General features: G+C 46.4%; 1 protein-coding gene across 1 annotated transcript in view; it reads left to right on the forward strand.

Moving 5' to 3' along the window:
- The first annotated feature begins 520 nt into the window (after nt 1–520).
- Nucleotides 521–18,553, forward strand: part of PDGFC (platelet derived growth factor C) — a 239,377-nt gene continuing 221,344 nt past the window's right edge. The window contains exon 1 of the mRNA XM_074993135.1: nt 521–1,036. Coding sequence (XP_074849236.1) covers nt 919–1,036 — 118 coding nt within the window. The 5' untranslated portion in view covers nt 521–918. The remainder of the gene's footprint in view (nt 1,037–18,553) is intronic.

The following is an 18,553-nucleotide window of genomic DNA, read 5'->3' on the forward strand; positions in this document are numbered from 1 at the left end:
CCCCCGGCCGGCCCTGCGAGGCTCTTTAGTCGGCCTCTGAGCGACCGCGCAGCAAACGCGCCGCGGGGGAGAGGGCGGCACTCGCCCCTTCCCTCCCAGGCTGCCGGCCGCTTCCCGCTTGTTTCGCTCGCTCCGAGCCGTCTCCAGGGGGCAGAGGCCGGCCGCGCTCGGCGTGGGCACCTGTTGCAGCGTCACTTGGCCGCCCGCGCCAGAGCCAGGCGCCGCTTCCCCTTCCCCGCACAGCGCTGCCCCCTGCCGGTAACCTCCGCCCGAGGGGCCGAAGGACGAGGGGTGCGCGGGAGGGGCGGGGCAGGGGCCGGCTGGGGGCAGCTCCTGCGGGCTCGGGGACTAGTCTCGACTCTCTCGGGGCGCGACCTGCTGTCGCGACAAGCGCCCCCCGGGCGGCAGCGGGCGAGCAGGGCCGAGCCGAGCCCGGCTGTGCGCGCTGAGTCGACACTCCCCGCCCCGCCCCGCCCCTCCCCTCCCCTCCCCAGGGGACGGTCCGGGCCGCCGGGGGGCCGGGCAGGAGCGTGGGGCGGGGCAGGCTGCCTGGTCGGCTCGCAGAGGGCGCGGAAGGGGTAGCCGAGGAGCTCGCCTCGCTCCCGCTCCCGCCCCCTCCCCCGCCCGGGGCTGTGCCGCTGGGGGAGCTGACAGGTGCTGCTCGGCGGCCGCCTCTCGCCCAGCCCCGCGGCGCCCTCGGGTCCCGCTTCTGCTTCTCTTTCGCGCCGCCGCCCCCGCCCCGGCGGCCCGGCTGGAGCGCAGAGCTGCGGCTGGGATGCTGCGGCAGCCCCCCGGCACTCCTGCGCTGCCACCGCGGGCTCAGGGCCGCTCCCTCCCTTGCTGCCGCTGAACGAGTCTCGGGGCTCGCCGGCGAGCTGAACGTGCTGGTGTGTGCGAGAGCCTCCCCCGCTCAGCCAAATGCTCCTCTTCGCCCTCCTCCTGCTGACATCTGCCCTGGCCGGCCGGAGACACGCCGCGCGCGCGGAGTCCGCCGTGAGCGGCAAGCTGCAGCTCTCCAGCGCCAAGGAGCAGAACGGTAAGGGGGGCCGGGTCCCAGCCCGCGCGGGCAGGAGGGGGCCGGCCCGGCAGGACCCTCGCAAGTGTGGCGAGTGGGACTTGGCCGCGCGGATCGGCCCGGGGCTGGAAAATACCTCCCTGCCTGGGGGGTGGGGGGTGAAACTTACATCGCCGCCGAGATCGAAGGCAAAACGAATGAGGCTTGGCAGGTCTGGCTTCGCTGTGTGTTTATCACCGCGGGAAGCTTGTCAGCCTCGTTAACTAAAGCAGTGTTGGTAAAAGAGCATCAATTAACTGCCCAGCAGCCGGCAAAGAAAGCAGCACCCCGTCGCCAGTGTGGAGACTCTGCTTTGCGGATGGTGGTTTAAAATATTTCTTTCTGGTTTTGTTTTCCCCTGGGTAAAGCTTTGTGTCCTCGTCGTTCCTCCTTTGGTGGGGTACTTTTGTGTCGCTGCGTGAATGAACGCTACTCTGTATGTGCTGGAAACCAGCTATTCCTGCATAGGAAATGAGAATTACTTTCAGCTTTCAAGTGTACCTGAAATGTTTGGAAAACTCAGATGCAAGTTCCCTTGGGCAGGGACTGCTTAGAGCTGGAGAAAGGCTCCTTTCATACAGCAAGGGCAGCTTCAGGGTGTGTAATTTGCTTAGCCTCTGAACTCCATATGATTTACATTATTCAGTTTTTAAGCACCTTTTCTCTTGATCTTCTATTACAAAGTCATTGTAAAGACTACTTTAAAAACAGAAATGCTGTGTAACATATAAAACCACACTACACAAGACATCTACAATTAATCTTATTAAATACCTTTTTTTTCCACTGATGTATGCTGATGTTAAAGGGGGAAAAACCTTAGGAGTTTGCATGTTAGGTAGAGTGTTGATTTTCCTGGGCAAATCAACACAAAGGCACAGGCAGGTTACTCTTGTATTCCATAGGTTATAGATGAACTGTAAGGCATGCAAAGACTTGCTCAGTTCAGCAAAAACGGTCGGCTTTGAACTTGGGACTCCCTTGATATAGGTATTATGTTGTGGTTTCTCAATACAATGTGAATATAACTAAGTGGCATTATGTGAATTAACCAAATGTGTGGTGTTATCAAATTTAGCAGAAGAGATTAATAATGCTGCTGTTTGCTAATGTGATGACATTTGGCACCTACAGACTGCCAGGGCTGCTGATCAAAGAGCCACGCAGGGATCAGTCTCTAATCAGAGCAAGGGCAAAGGGCCAGGCAAAAGTGATCAAAAGAGTCAGAAACCCGGTTATAACATGACAGGAAAATTAATCAAACTAATTTTTATCTTCACTATAGGAAAATAGTTACGTTGTGTGAGGATAGAAATATCTACCCTCCTTCCAATTCATCTGGCCAGTGGAGGTTTTAAGGAACTAAATAGCGAGAAAGAGGACTCAGGACAAATGTAACGAAAATGTGATTTACTCTTTTATTTACATGGTGTATACAAGTAGCATATTGAATTGTGTTTATTACCACTCCTTTATTAGTGCAGAGAAAGCTCACATGAGAGAGATAACAGGTTGTCTGCCTTCCACAAAAGATTTGTTATATGACAGTGTAATAGAGTCTTACATACAGTAGGTACTAAGGCCTTAGAGCCTGGCTGTACAATAATAAAGTCCAAAAAGTGAAACTGCTACCCAGGAGGGAGGTGGAATTGCTATAAAATAAATATTTATGTATAATATAAATAGTATCTTACCACATAACATAGACACTGTTCATACACTGGTCATGCAGCTGCCCAAGGTCAAGCTTTGGGTGATGAATGATCCAGTTTGGCGCTTTGTGAGGTGCATAACTACATCTCAGAGACCTGTAACAGATATAAATCCAGAAGAATCAGAAAAGTTCCAAAACATTAGTCCTACTATATCAAACATCTTTCATATAATATAGCCATCTGAATTGTTTACCTATGCTTTCATTTTTAGCTCTTGACTGTTGCACTTAGCCTAACGTAAAAGTTTAGCTATGAATAACAACTCTTATTTTTTTTCTTGATCAACTTTAATTATTTATGGGTCGGTAACATTAGATAGACCAGTTTTAACTTGTTTTAGAGAGATTTATTTAACTCTACAGCAATTTAAGATTGTGTAGCTTTTGGCTAGAGGCAGGTTAAAGCTCCCTGTAGCTCACTAGGAGATGTTGCTGTTCACTTGTTTATATACAATGTTTTGGTTAGAATAAAAAAAGGAGGAGGAGCTGTAGTTGGGAGGGAGAAACACTTCTCTCCCACATCCTAGAAATAAAAAGTTCCCTCTCTTAATTGCTAATCTGATATCTAACCAAACAGTTGTGCTACAAAACAAATTAAAATGGTACTCACCTGCATGCTAGAGTTGCTTCCGGTATGCACTGCTGTGGGAGTTTTGTCAAGTGATAAAGTTAAGCATGCACATAAGTGATTGCAGGATCAGGTCCTTCCTGCTAAGAATGCCACTAACGTCAAGATGCAACTATACACTGTGATCATAGGTGTCTTGTGGTAGAACTCAGGAGTTCTATGCCTGTCTATGCCCCTGCAACATTTTTTTTTTTAAACTGCCAAAAGAGGTGGCCTCAGATGCCCCATCGGTGCAGGGAGGGCCACACAAAAGTGCACATCCTCCCTGCACAGGCACCAGTCTCCCCTCAGTGTGATCCTGTGTGATTTGTAGGGGTGGTAGTGGGTAGGGGAAAATGTAAGGGCTTCTCTTGTTATACTGCATATTGGGAATTACATTTGTGGTAGCAATTTTCTCATCTGAATTTTTGTACAAAATTAATTAAAAGGTATTACCCACCTGACAGGCATTCAACATGATGGATGCTGTTGGGCCAATATAGTTCTACATGAAACCACTTAAAACTATACACTGAACTTGCTTTTATCACCCCTTTGCTATAATCAGTTTAAGTTTTTCAAAGGTTTATTTGTAAACTCTGCTTGCATTGAGGAGACTTAAAATTATTTAATACTATAACCTCTAATCGGATGAATTACAAAACTAAAGATTAGTGTATTGTTACATTTGGAGGTACAAAGGTGGGTGATTATTTGGTAGGCCTGAGATTGGAGTAAATGGCATAGTTGGTGGGGGGCTGTCATTTATATGGATGAATTGTTTCCACATTTCTGTTGAATTTTGACCAAGATGGCTTTGATTGAAAGAATTGGAAAGTTTACAAAACTTTAGAGAGTTATGACAGAAACTTAACTAGTGTGTTCATTACCATCTTTGTACGCGTACCAAAACATGGGCCAAAAAAAAATTCCGAGAGGAAGGCTACATTTACACTACGAGATAAATTTGAATTTATTAATATTGATTTTGTAATTCTGGAATTTATAAATTTGAATTTGACCATCCTCGCTTCCCACGTGCTCTTCACAAAGTTGATTTGTTGCTGCCGCGCTCAAATTGGCAAACATCGACTGTTGCAGTAGTGCATTTTGGGAACCTATCCTACAGTTCCCTCATCCCTGTAGCATTCTGGGTATGCTGGCTGGTCTTAGATATCATCTTCCCATATTGCATTGTCCTCATTCCCTTCCTGTGCTAAACAAATGTCCATTTTTCCAATTGGAGGGAAGGAAAAGTAGGGCGTCCACACAGATGGCAAAAAGTTTACAGAAATGTCTGTCTTCTTTAGCTGAATTCTCAACTGACCATCCACTGAGTTTTCTTCCTCCCATTATTGCATCCGATCCCTGAAAATAATACAGGGACCCTGACTGTATCTTAAAGTTAGAAGAAAGAGGATAGGAAAGTCTAGGGAAAAAAAGATTTTTTTGCTTTACTGAAGATAATACAGGGACTCCGAAAAGCATGAATAAAGAGAAGATAGGAAGTTTTTTCTGAAAAGAGAGTTGCTGATGGGGAGAGTCTCTGGTTTTTCGGTGCCCTATTAGGCTTCTCTGTAAAGACTGTGTTATCAACTGCCCATCCACTGAGTGTCTCACCTCCCATCATTGCATGTGATTCCTGAAAGTAACACAGGGGCACGGACTACATTCTAAAGTTAGAAGAAAGAGGATAGAAAAGTCTAGGAAAAAATTGATTTTTCCCTTCACGCTATACAGATATTGCCAACGCGGGTGATGGCGGTGAAATCTCATACACTGAACTTATAATGCAAACCGGACTCTCAACTAGCTCCCCTCCCTGCCCCCCCCATGTTTCTGAGGGGGTCAAAGTGTGAAAACAGATAGCAGGTATTAGAAAAAAGGTTTTATAACTGAAATATAAAACCAGCAGGTGTCTGTAATGGACCGCAAGTGCCCAAACATATTTTTGGCGGGATGCTGGGGAGTGCTGTGGTCTGTGGCTGCTGAAGTGGCTGAAGTAGTCCCCCCCCAACTTTCTTAGCCACCAGGGGAGACTTCCTCCTGGTGGCAGCAAGCCCCAGTGGTCCCACGCTATGGGCATGGGGAACGTTCAGTGTTGGGGCCAGTTGAGGTGGTCCTCCTCGAGTATTTTAGCCATCAGGGGAGACTTTCCCTTGGTGGCAGCAAGCTCCCAAATATCTTTCCTGCATTTTGTGTGCATTTAGGGCTCAATCTATGACATGTTGCTGCCTGGCAGCATGGTCAGCATCAAATGGCAGGCACATGCTTTTATTGGATTAGGGATGTGGTTCAGCATGGGAAAGACCCCAACTGTATGTTGTCTGTAGGGGAGATAAGGGAGCTTGCACACAAATGTAAACTGCTGAGAAGAAGTTTCTCAGTGTCTTATGCAAGCACAACTCCCACAACAGCCTTGTTGAACATGGTGCGGTGGGGCAGCAGCGGGTGCGGGGCAACGCAGAAAAAAATTACAAGTGTGGAAATAGAACCACATACTCCCTGCAGGGGCTATTTGTAGTGGGTAGATGTGCTCACAACACTAATAACAAAGAAAGAAAGACATTTCTCAGGCTCTCATACAAACATGAGCCCAGAAACAAAGACTCACTGCTCCCGTTTTGAAATTCACGAGAGCAGTGGTTAGAGCAGAACAGTGAGGGCATTGCATGTTACATACAGGACACCTCTGGAGGCTAATAAATTTGATATTAATCAAACTTCTGAATTTGACCTTGATGCTATACCTGTCAGGTAACTGTTATATTGTAAGCTGGATGTAAGTGCTCCCTAACTTGAGCTAATGGCATTTACAGTGAAAACAGTCTTGTGGTAATATCAAGCTAACTCCTTTACATTTGAATTTATCTCATAGTGTAGATGCAGCCTCAGTTACTCTTTTCAGAAGCTCCCTTGCATAAGACTTGATTACATTCATTAGTGTTAGATGTCCTATGTAGCAATATCTGTTTGTAATCTGCATTTAAAAATAATGATAAACTACTATAAAGCTTCAGAAGACCAAAGTGATCAATCAACACACAGCCAACATTAACTAGTTAGAATTATTAATTCACATGGAATCAAGTTTTGAACATGAATAGCAACAAATCCATGTAGCATACTAGTGTTTCTGCTGATTTTTTTTACAAGTGTTGTCTTATCAGTGGAGTCTCTGCATATGATTTAGTGATCTGTTTCCTACAGCAGTTTGTTAAATGATGATAAAATGTGTAGCCCAGAAAGAATTCTGGAACAGAGAGACACACCCCTTTTAGTAGAGCTGCCCATTCAGACAGGAGCATGAGTAGCAGGTATCAAATGCTGGGGAAGATTAATGTTGTCATAAACCAGGGTATGGCCCTGCCTGCTCCCTGCTCTTGTTCCCACTTTTCCCTGAAGCTGGTGGAGGCTCAGGGCCAGCAGGTGTCCTGGGGCTCAGGCCTTCTGGAGCTGCAAGTCCAGTCTGGCGAACCTGGGGGTTGGCGGTGAGGCAGTTGGAGCAGGCAGGCCAGGGCTCCAGGTGGGCTGGGGAGGGATGATGGAGGGATGACCAGTGGGTAGTGGGCCAGGGCTTTGGGTGGAAGGCGTGGGGCCAGCCAGATAGTCGACTCAAACAGGGTTCATCTGCTGCCCATGGAATGGAAGTTGGTATCTCTAGGCTGTGGCCTGAAAAAAACTCCATGAACATGGATGAGGTTTCAGTGAACAACTGAAGATTCAGTATTCATGAAGTCTCCTTTCCATCCCCGTGTCCGGTCTCCCACATTTCTCCACAACAAGGCGTGACTGCCCACTTCTTACACTGGGTATTTTCAAAGGGAGATTGAGACTACGCAGGGGAAGTAACTGATTGTAGGCAAGATCAGGGGATGGTGCTGGAGTTTTTCTTGGAAGGCTGAATTCACTTAACTCAAAACCTAAGCAGCTGTATGCATATTATACATTTCCAATCCAAGATTCAGAAAGTCATGCTTTTAAGAAAGTACTAAATTGAAATTAAATATTTAGATATCAAACTCACGATATAATTATGCATTTCAAGAGTCTGACCTAAATATTTTGCTACCACCTATCAATGGTCCAACAAAATTGAGAAAATCTGCTAACCAATGATTGGTGGTACAGTTTTGTTGAGGTGTTCTTCACTGACAAATAGATGTCATGTTTTCAGAATTGTGTTCATTCGGAAGGAAAACTAGATCTTGAAAGCTTCTTGCGAAGTTTAATTTGTTCTGTCTAGTTCAAAATGTGGCTTGGTGTGATACTTTTTTAAAATCCTTGTGTGGAAAGTGTTAGAAGTTGTACAAGTTCCTTTCAAAGTTTTAAACAAGGGATTATGTGACAATTTGGAAAAGCTGTAACAAATATTCAAACATGTAATGAATGTAGTAAATTACCATGCAAGAACACTTTAAAAGTCATCATTGGCTTTGTAGTTTATAGTTAATGTTAATACCACTACTGTGAACATTACTACTTGTAAGCTTTCTTTATTTCAGCCACTCTTCTCATATAGAAAGTTATAGTACAGTAGAACCCTGAGATGTGCACACTCCACTTGTTGGTATCTTGGGTTAAGGCGAATTTGAGAGGCAGGGAGCTGGCGCCTGGCTCCAGGCTGCCAGCTCCCTGCCACTCAGAGGAGTGGGGAAACAGACCGACTCCTGTCCAGGTGGCACCTTGATTCTTGCCACCCCTGACAGGAGTGGGGAAACTGACCAGCTATGTGCTGGTCAGTTTCCTGGCTCCTGCAAGTGCAGCGGAGCTGTGAGCCAGGTTGCCGCCTGGCTCCCAGTTCCTCTTGACTTGCATGAAATTTGAGTTACGTGAGGTTGCCCAGGAACTCAACCTTTGTGTAACTCAGGGGTCTGCTGGAGTGTGAAAAGCTCCCTACATGTTCCCAAGTCTGCACATTCCTGCCTTTTTTCAGTATTTGTTAACTACTGTATCTAGAATGAAATATTGAATACAAATTGCTTAAAATCTGATTTCTTGAAGTTATTGTTTTCTAATATATTTACAGAATGTGAACCACAAATTAGTGTTTAAGCTGTTGAAGTTTTATATAGCTCATATAGTACTTTCAGTCACAGAGAGAAACTGGCTGTACATACCCTGAGCCAATGAGACACATCTTAGTGGCGGTCTCACGTTGAATTTTGTAGTTAAAGTAATCTACATGGTTAGGATTTAATCCTAACCTTTTGGTTCTAATTATTATTCCAGCTGACATGTAGTAGCAGAGTTGTGCTTTACTGCCTGCAGCAGTGGTATTGCATTATAGCAATGTTTTTCGTGTAGTCATTAGACCTGTCTGACAATTCCTAACTGTTGAAGTCTGTCCTCATTTTCACAAGCTTAGGTTATTTGAGTGGAATTTAGGCTTTAGCCCCACCTCTTTATGGCTCTCTTTATGTGGAAAAAAAAAGCAATTTTTCACCTCAGTCACAAAATGAATGTTATGAAAAATTAAACTTTTGTTAGGTAAGCACTCTGGAGGATGTCTCAGTAGGCAAGTTTTCAGCAGCGCGCATAACTTCGTAAAGCGATTGTATTGTAGATCAATGACAGAAGTGACATTCCCATATACGCACATTTAATAAGCACATAAGTAAATTTATATATACTCAATTGCTGTGGATGCAGTAATATATTTTCACACTGTAGCATCCTCAGACTTATTACCCTCCCTTTGTTTGGAAGACTTGTACAGCTTTTAGTGGGATCTAAAATAGTTAGGAGCACCATATAGCTGAAACCTCAATGTTTTATCAGCATAAAGCTGTAGTATAATTTTCACATTCTTTAGAGACTTGCTAGATGCTATTTTAAGTTTCCATGATCCAGAAGACTTACTCATTCTTCTTGGTTCATGTTTGTCAGCTGCAGTATGCACCTGCCTTTTGATACTTTTGCACAGAAAGTATATTGTCAATATTATTTTGGGGTTAATTCAGGACTGGGTAATAATTTTTGACAGGGGAACGTTTCAATATTTTAGTAAGGGGTCAATGACCACACTTTCCTGTGAGGGGGGAGTGCAGGGTCTGGGATGGAGGTTGGGGGCAGAAGGGAGCTTGGAGTAGGGGGTCGGGGTGCAGGAAAATGTGGGGGGTCTGAGTGGGAGTTTAGGTGATGGAAGGGGTTGTGACCTGAGGCAGGAGATTGGTGCGCAGCATAAGAGGTGGGGTGTGGGTGTAGGAGAGGATTCTGACTGGAAGAGGGGTGTAGGAGCAAGTGAAAGGTCTGGGAGGGAATCGTGCCTGGGGGTGGTGGGGTGCAGAGGTGGTGGGGTGCAGAGGGTGTAGGTGGTGAATAAGGGGCAGGGGATTGGGGTGCAGGTTGGTCTTGGGGGATGATTGTGGAGGGGGTGCTGGTTCTGTGAGGGAGTTGTGACCTTGGGCAGAGGTGAAATATGCGATGTAGAGGGTTTGTATGGTGACCTGGGGCAGGGAGTTGGGGAGCAGGAGGGGCCAGGAAAAAATCGCAAATGGAGAGTTCTGGCAGAGGATGAAACCGAAACCAACAGGAGATGAAATTGTGAATAAACGTGGAGATGGCTAGGACATGCATCAAGGACAGTAACCTAATAAGACAGGCATTGTATAGCACCCCCATGGCAAAAGGAGATGAGCTGGACAAAGGAGGATAGGGAAATTTACAATAGAAGCAGAAAGTTAAGCTAAGGCTGCAGCAGAACACAGGCAGAGTGAGAAGGCAGTGATGAAGGCCTAATGTTTCCTTATGGAATAATATGAGTTGTAGATGGAGCCCCCCCTTTGTGTAGGCTAGCTCCTGGCTCCACCCCTTCACCTCTGCCCCCTTGTCCCTGTGGTTAGAGCCAAAGGCATCCCCCCATGGCCTGGAGAGCCCTTCATGCTGGGCTGGAGGAGCCCATGCTGGCAGAAAGCCTACAGAGTCCCTCTCTGTCACCTGGAGGTGCCCCAGGCACGCCAAAGCACTGAGGTCCCCCACCTGCCTAGAGGAGCCCTGGGTCAGCTGCAGACTCCCCTCTCATTCCCTCCACTTCCTACAGTCAGTCAAAGCCACTCTGGTCTCTTTGAAGATGCTTTTCATATGCTCCATGCAGGTTCTAGGGTGACTGAGGAAGAGGTGTTTACTAATTAGTTTCCTGAGTTCATCAGTAATCTCCCGGGAGACTTCCCCTCATGGAAGTCCTTAGGACTTAAGGGTCCCTCTGCAGTACTGTTAAACTGGTGCTCCTATGCCCAACAGCAGTCCAGAATAGGGGCTGTGGGGATGATTAAGAGGTGTGGTTTTATAATGTTCAGGAAACTGGCAGTGTATACCTGGGGTTGGCAAATGCCAATTTAAATAGCTTTATTTCCTCTGGAGTGGCTCTTTCGTAGGTTCAGTGTTCCAATAGGTCTGGTAGGCTTTCTTCATATTTAAGTTATCTAGATTCTCTCTGGAGGCAGCAGAGCGACAGAACAGAGGCAGGAGGTGGGTGGACATTAAGATCCAGTGATGCTCCAAATTTTCAGATACCCTGTGCAGCTGCATGTTTTGTGAATGGATAAGGATGGCCCTGCCTCCCCGGCCTATTATACATGCTACCCATGAAGAGGAATAAGAGAGAAGAGCTGATTATTTCTTTTAAAGTAGTGCTTAAGAGGTCATAAGACCCAGGCCTTTATTATACTAGGTGTTTTGCAAACACAGAGTGAGAGAGAGTTTCCATGTCCCAAAGATCTTGCAGTTTAAATACACAAGATGGGGAAATAGCAGAATATGTGTTTCCTTGCAACATGCAGAAGGTCAGGAGCACAACTGGGAGAAATAAGAGCAGGACTGGGTGCCTGTCTGGTGGTTGGAGCTGGCAGCAGAGTCAGTGGCTGAAAGGATGGCTGCCCTCTGGGAAGGGCTGGTGTTGACTTCTCTGGGCCAGCAAACTCATTCAGGATCGTCCAGGTCCTGAGGGTGCTGCACCATGAAGGTCAAATTGTATAAAGGACAGTGAGGGTGGCCATAAAAACTTCAGCATAATGATTCACAAGAAACTGTTAAAGTCCACTGCCCTTAGTCTGTATTTTTGAAATATTATCAGGAGACTGTATGAGAAGACCAACTTAAAATTCATTGAAATTAGTATGTTACGAGAAAGTAACAAACTTATTTGAAAAAAAAAAAGTCAGTAGCTGCTTGTTATTCAAAATCTGGGTTAACGTTCTTTTAATTTGTTTACACTATGGAGTCTTTATGAATTGATAATAAATTGCATAAAGCAAAAGAGAGGGATGGCTGCATGGTGCACTTGGTTAATTCGTTCACCTTGCAATCTGATAACGCTGCTTCAAAACAGCTTTAGGATGTAAACGATATAGGATTGATGTTCTTGATGGAGTTTCGAGTGTGCCACACTGTCAAACTATTGAGTTGGTACATACTGAAAGAATTGCATGTTTCCACTGAGGAAAAGCCCATATGTACATACCAGGGATTGTTAAATGTGAGAAGTGACTTGCACTAACAGGTTTTTGGAGAAGCTTACATTACATCTGCTTGGGATGAGCCAATACTCATGATATTCTCTCTGTTGCTTCTAGCATTATATGTTTCAAAGCAGAGGAAGTGAGAAAAACTGGGTTTGCGAAAAGAGGGACAGATTCATGAAGTAACTAATAGATAATATTGCTGCAGACAGGAAAATACTTTTGTCACCTTAGTGGTCTTTAACATGAATTTCAGATAGCATTCAGTCCAGCTATGTGTTTTAAAATGTTCCCAAAATAAAATAACTGATTAGAGTTGACTTTTTTAATTCTCCCTTCCCCCCACTCAGAGCACTAAATAACTTATGTTTTTTTCAAGATACACTACTGAGAGATGCAAACCTTACTGGGTGTATCTTTGTTACCTAAAGTGTGTATTGCTTTTCTTTTCATACAACAGCTGTGCATTCAGAAAGACCCAAAGTACATGAAATTCTTTTGGTGTGTATTTTAATGTATAGTGTTTCCACTCCACAAACATCGGTCTGAATACAATAAACCCTCGATTTAATGGACTAATAGGGGGCAAGGGATGCCAGTTAATACCAAAAGTCCGTTATATCCAAATAGTTATGCTGTATGATGATGCACTGACCTTCCCAGTGCATCATGCACACCAGTCCTCTGCCCCTCCTTCCCTTCCCCACTTCTGCCCCATTCTTCCCCTCACACCTTCATCTCCCTCTCCCAATTACCAGGAGAGGAGCTGAATGTCAGCCTGGTTCTTTCTACCTCCTGCAGCTCCAGCCCCTGGCTCCAAGCCACCAGTGTGAAGGTAGAGTGTGGCTGCCCCCAGCCAGCCAGCAGTTAGCAGCCTCCGACAGCATGGCTACTGCTCAGTGCCATTGCAGACAGCTGTGGCCAGGGGGCTGACATGTTCCACATACAAGGGGCTGAGGGAGGAGAGCTCCTGGAGAAATGCTCATCTACCTGATCTGGTGGTCTGTAACAGACACCAAACACAACATCACCTCTGTTACTTCTGCCTCTGAGCTTAACTCAGAGGCACTCAACTGGCTTTTCTCCCTCCTTATACTAAAGCTCTGAACGCTCATACTGCTCTCTTACATACAGCGCTGCTCCTCCTCCCTATTTCCCCTGCCTGGCTGGGAGCATGGGGAGGGCGCTGACTCAGTCTTTGTTGGGGGCAGGGAGGGCTGTCTCAGTGGGTGCGCCCTCACCATGAGCCAGGCTGCTAGGCCTGGGGGGCGGAGGGTGAGAGGTCTGCCGGTAGCTGGGTGGTGAGGGCCTCGGGGCACTGGGGTGGGTGAGTACAGGGGTGACTTGGGGGGCAGGTGCAGGGGTGTTGGGGTGGGCAGGTGCTGGGGCAGCAGCTCTGCAAGGACCCTGCACACAGTGCAGAGTGTGCCCATCACCTCCACCCACGTGTCCTGCTGCCAAGCCACGTGGGCTTCGTCCAGCACTAGCCACCACTCCACCAGGCCCTGGGGATGTGCTGGGGCTCACCCAGCTCTCAGATTGCATGGGATGAAGGGTGGGGAGGAGGGGTGTCAGGCTACCATCCCTGCCCTTGGTGCCATGCCCCCTGCCCTCCGTGGGCAGCTGCCTCCACCCCTTACCTGGGGACTGGACACATCCCAGGGATCTCCCCATAGCAGTGGCCTTTGTTCACTACATGGTGGCCCATGGTCTCCATTATGTCTTGGGGATGGTTCTGGCTGTAATTGGGCCCTCCACCCACCCTGGGGAACAGGCAAGGGGGCATCAGCTGGGCAAGGAGGCATCCCTGCTTGGGAGGTGAGCTGGGTGCAGCCTGGCCCTTCTTGGCCCTCTCCCACACGTGTGCAGATCACAGTGCTGCCCACAGTGGCAGGTGCTGGGGTGTCACCACGTGCCCTTGTGCCAGGGGTGCGCTCCATGGTGGAATGTCTGGGGTTGGACTATCGCCTGTGTGCCTAGGGGTGGGCGACCCCTGCCCTGGGGTGTGCGACGCATTGTACTCTCACCAGAGGATCCCTCAAACAGGTCAGAGGATGCCCGCCTCAAGGTGGCGTAGCTAGGGGAGGAGGCTGAGGTCACCTCAATGATCAGCGACCTGTCCGAGGACTTGTTCCTGGATGAGACCTCTGACTCCAGTGCCATGGTGTCCAGGGTGCTGCAGGGTCTGCAGCTGTCCTTTCCAGTGAGGAGCTCCCACAGCTCTCAGTAGTATGGGCAGGTCTGTTGCCTTCCTGGGCCCTCATGCATACCTGCCTGAGTTCTTTTACTTTGTACCAGACCTGGTCGGCGGTCCAGGCACTGTGGCCTCGGGCAGCTAAGCCGCTGGCCAATTGGGCAAACATGGGGCATTCCACTGGTGGTCTGCTGTGTCCCCGAGGATCATGTCATGTTGCCAGAGCTCCTGGAGATCTGGCCTAGTTCATGAGGGGTTTTGTGACCTGAGTGGGCTTCTGGGACCCCTCCGAAGGGTCTCTGGAGGGCCCCTGGGTATCACGGGGCTGCTGGGTGGGAAGCATGGTGGCTCTGAATGCTGCAGGCATTGCTGGTGGGCGTATGGTGCCGCAGCACATTTGCTCACTGCTTCCATGTTCTCGGCTTCCAGCCATGGGGGTTTCTGGGTCCTTGCAGCATTACGAGCGGCCAGAGGCAGAGACCATACAGCCCTGATGGGGCCGCAAAGGGCATCGCCACACTCCAGCTGGCTTTTTTTCTGAAATATTCTTTGGGAAGAAGATACTCTTTCTGGTCCAGGAGCAGAATAGGGCCTCCAGAAGAAGTGGAAAGAATGATTTTTGTGTGTCTATACTCTGTGTGCTCTTCCAAAAGAGCCCTGGCTAGTCAGAAAGAGGTTGCTAGTGTAGACATGGCCTTAGGGTTTCAACTGCTTTTTTTAAAATGTTAGGATATCTCATGTTACTACTCATCAGTTTTCTTCTGCAATTGCAGAAGCCTCTATTTTATATTTGTTTTTAATGAACATTGTGGCTAGCAAAGAATTATCAAAATGTCTCAAACTCTTAAATATTTATTTTGTTCCTTTTTTAAAAAAAGAAGAGTTCTGCCTAAACTCCATGTTAGGGGCTGTACTACCGTGTAGGAAAACAAGATTTTGAACTGGATGGTGTTTTGTAGTTTGTTATTATCTGGTGCTCACTAGGGAATAATCAAGGCTGCTAGTGTGAAGATACCATCCTTAGCTCTAAATTTCTTCCCTCAGAAAAAATTGACCTGTGGTGGCTTCATAGATGAACACTGGTGCAAAATAATTGGAATTGAAAATGCTGAAAAACCTCTTAATTAAAAACTTACAAACTGATATTTCCCAAAGGAAGTGCATCCTCTCAAGACAAGATATGCAGTTGTACTGAGTGACCCCCTTTTACAATGATACTTCTACTCCCTTTTACAAGAATGCCTTGGTACTGACAAGTGTGATATTCCCTTCCCCTCTCCAAAACATTGTTTTATGTACCACTGCAGATGACAAGAAAGCAGTCATGAAGCACCTCAAAGACTAACAATGATGAGCTTTTGTGGGACAGACCACTTTGTCAGATCTGGAGAATAACTGAGAGAAGAACTGATAGAGAAAAAAAATCAAGAAAAAAAAAAAACCTGAGTACACTGCTTGCCAAGGTCTGTCTAAACAAAATGACCTTAATCTTTCTCATACTATACCATCAAGATTGAGAGGGGGGGAAAAAACCCCAAAACAAAAACCTAAAGAAGTAATGTTTGGATAACTAATAACTTGTTGACATGAATGAGTTTTGCCACTTACTTCAGCAAGAGTATGTTTTGTGCTACAGAGTTTATTTCTCGCACCTGGTAAGAGAATAGAAACAGATACTAAAAACTGCAAGATTTAGGGGAATGAGCGTCTAGTCAGCATATTTAGCACAGTAGATTTCAATATTAGTGGTTTCACAGCCAGAATTAATCCATACAATCTACTTACATTAGCACTTTTGTACTTGACATAATTTATGGACATGCATAGTATTTTGAGTATGTGTCAGGTAGCAGAACAGTTTTTCGGGCTCCTTGGTAGACGAACTGCTTCTTTCACCATCCTTCGGTTATCCCTTGGAGTGGTATGGGGAAGCAAAAGAAGAGAGTATTTTTTTAGTGCTCTCCTTTATTGATCTAAATCTGTATGCTTACATACCATATTTGATGATGATGGGGAAAGTCATGGGCCACTTCACCTTGTAATCCATCTATGAGAGATGAAATTATGAAAAAAAGAATTCTGTGAAGACTAAATATTAAACAGCAAAGCATTTTAAAAATGTTTTAATGATTTGACAGTTTCACTACTGTGGATGTCAGACAATTATTTAATGACAGAAGTGACAGACTGATTAAAAACAACTTAAACAAAATTACAATTTAAAAACATATTGTCAAACTCGCATGCCAGAATGTAAAAAGAGAATATCTTTTAAGTTAATCTATGACAAGTTCTCAATCAATATTTTTCTTTCTTTGCCTGTGTGTAAATTTCAGTAATTATTGGTGGAAATGTATTTGTGTGTGTGTGTGTGTGTGTGGGGGGGGTGAATGTGAATAAATCAAGTTACCAGTAAAAATCTAATTTCAAGATTGCTTATATTTCAACTCAGAGGAGTTTCACACTTGCCTTTTCAAAGTATCTGATCAAAGAATTTTTTCCTTCTCTTTCACTCACTTGCGCATCTGATGAAGTGGGTCTTTGTCCATGAGAGCTTATGCTCCAAAATATCTGTTAGTCTATAAGGTGCCACAAGACTTCTTGTTTTCCTCCTCTTTGTGGCCCATATGTGGAGTTTCTCCCCTGAAAAGGCAGTAAGCTGAAACTGAGAAATATATGTAGTTCTGGATCAGTGACAAATATCAAGGCCAATATTCCATGAAGCATTTCGAGTAAAAATAGTCTTTAATACCAAGAAACTTTTCACCCCTTGCTTTAAAGATACTTGCCTGTCCCCTGGCTAATGACAGCAAATAAAAATGTCTGGGCTTAGCTGAAATATCAATATTGCCTTCAGAGAAGAAAACCTGAAAACATCCCTGAAGAATGTTATGGTCCATCTTGTTGGTAAACTATTAATGCTGACAAGTGCTCCAGGTACCGCTAGGCTTGGCAACTGTCTAACTGCATAGAGCCAAACACCCTTGCCCCATGCCTCCCCCAAGGCCGTGCCCCACCCATTCTTTGAGCCCCAACTTTCTGCTCACTTTGTCTTTCTTCCCCAGGCCCTCACTCTTACTGAGCTGGAGCAGGGTATAGGGTGCATGAGGGAGTGAGGGGTGTAGGCTCCTATGCGCATGGGTGGCAAGGTAACGCTGCATGCTGCCCCTGCCCATAGGTGCTGCCCCTACAACTCACGTTGGCTGTGATTCCTGGCCAATGAGTGCAACGGAGTTGGCGTTCAGGGCAGGGCAGCAGGCAGAGATCCCCTGTGCCTAGGAGCCACACATGACAGTCACTCCAGGAGCCATGCAGAACCAAGGCAGGTACAGAGCCTGCCTTGGTCCTACTTTTCTGCTGGACTTTCAGTGGCCTAAAATCTCTTGGATTGGCTTCAGTAGTGTCACGGCTGCCTTCCCACTCTGACAGCCTATGTGCAGCTGGTGGGGGCCCTCAAAAACCTTAAAAATACCTTGATAATCACGAATGCCACCACATGGAAAAAGCCCCCCTTAAAACTCAGGAAGACACACTTGGATATATTCCTGTGGAGTAAACCCCAAGCTTCACCGTTTCCTTAGGACAGCAGTGTACAATAGGAATTCAAAGATCACCACACTTGTGGTTGTCATCTTTTAATATTAGCTACATTTGCCCCTACCCCAGAGCCAGGCATTGCCAGTGTCCCCCTCACTCTAAATAAATGCCCTTCCCCTCCCCCAGAACTCTCCCTCGTCAATTTCAGACCATTACTCCTTGTTCTGCCATCTGACACCACTGAGAACAGTTTGTTTCCTTCTCTTTAGAGCTCCCCTTCAGGAAGTTGAAGGCTGCTGTTAAATCACCCCTCAGTTTTCTCTTCTGTAAACTAAACAAGCCCAAATCCCTCAGCTTCCCCTCATAGGTCTTGTGCTCCAGCCCCTTCATCTTTTGTTGCCCTTTGGTGAACCTGCTCCAGCACATCCACATCCTTTTTATACGTTGATGGGGCGGAGGCACAAAACTGGACACAGTATTCCAGATGTCGTCTCACCAGTGCCAAAGAGAGGGGAACAACTACTTCTCTAGATCTGCTCAAAATGCTCCTCCAGATGCACCCAAGTATGCCGTTAGCCTTCTTGGCCACAAGGGCACACTGTTTACTCATTCGCAGGCTTTCATCCACCATAACCCCTAGGTCCCTTTGTCATACTACTGCTGAGCCAGTCGGTCACCAGCCTATAACAATGTTTGGAACTCTTCCACCCCAGGTGCAGGACTCTCCACTTCTCCTTGTTGAACCGCATCAGATTTCTTTTGGCCCAGTCCTCCTCCAATTTATCCAGGTCACTCTGGATTCTCTCTCTACCCTCCACCATATCTACCTCTCCTAGTTTTGTGTCATCTGCAAACTTGCTGAGGGTGCAGTCCAGTCCCTCATCCAGGTCATTAATAAAGATGTTGAACAGCATCGGCCGCAGATCCGAGCCTTGCGGCACTCTGCTGAAACCGACCATCCAGATATTGAGCCATTGACTGCTACTCT

This window comes from Carettochelys insculpta, chromosome 4, assembly GCF_033958435.1.
Source record: "Carettochelys insculpta isolate YL-2023 chromosome 4, ASM3395843v1, whole genome shotgun sequence".
In the NCBI taxonomy this organism is placed as follows: domain Eukaryota; kingdom Metazoa; phylum Chordata; order Testudines; family Carettochelyidae; genus Carettochelys; species Carettochelys insculpta.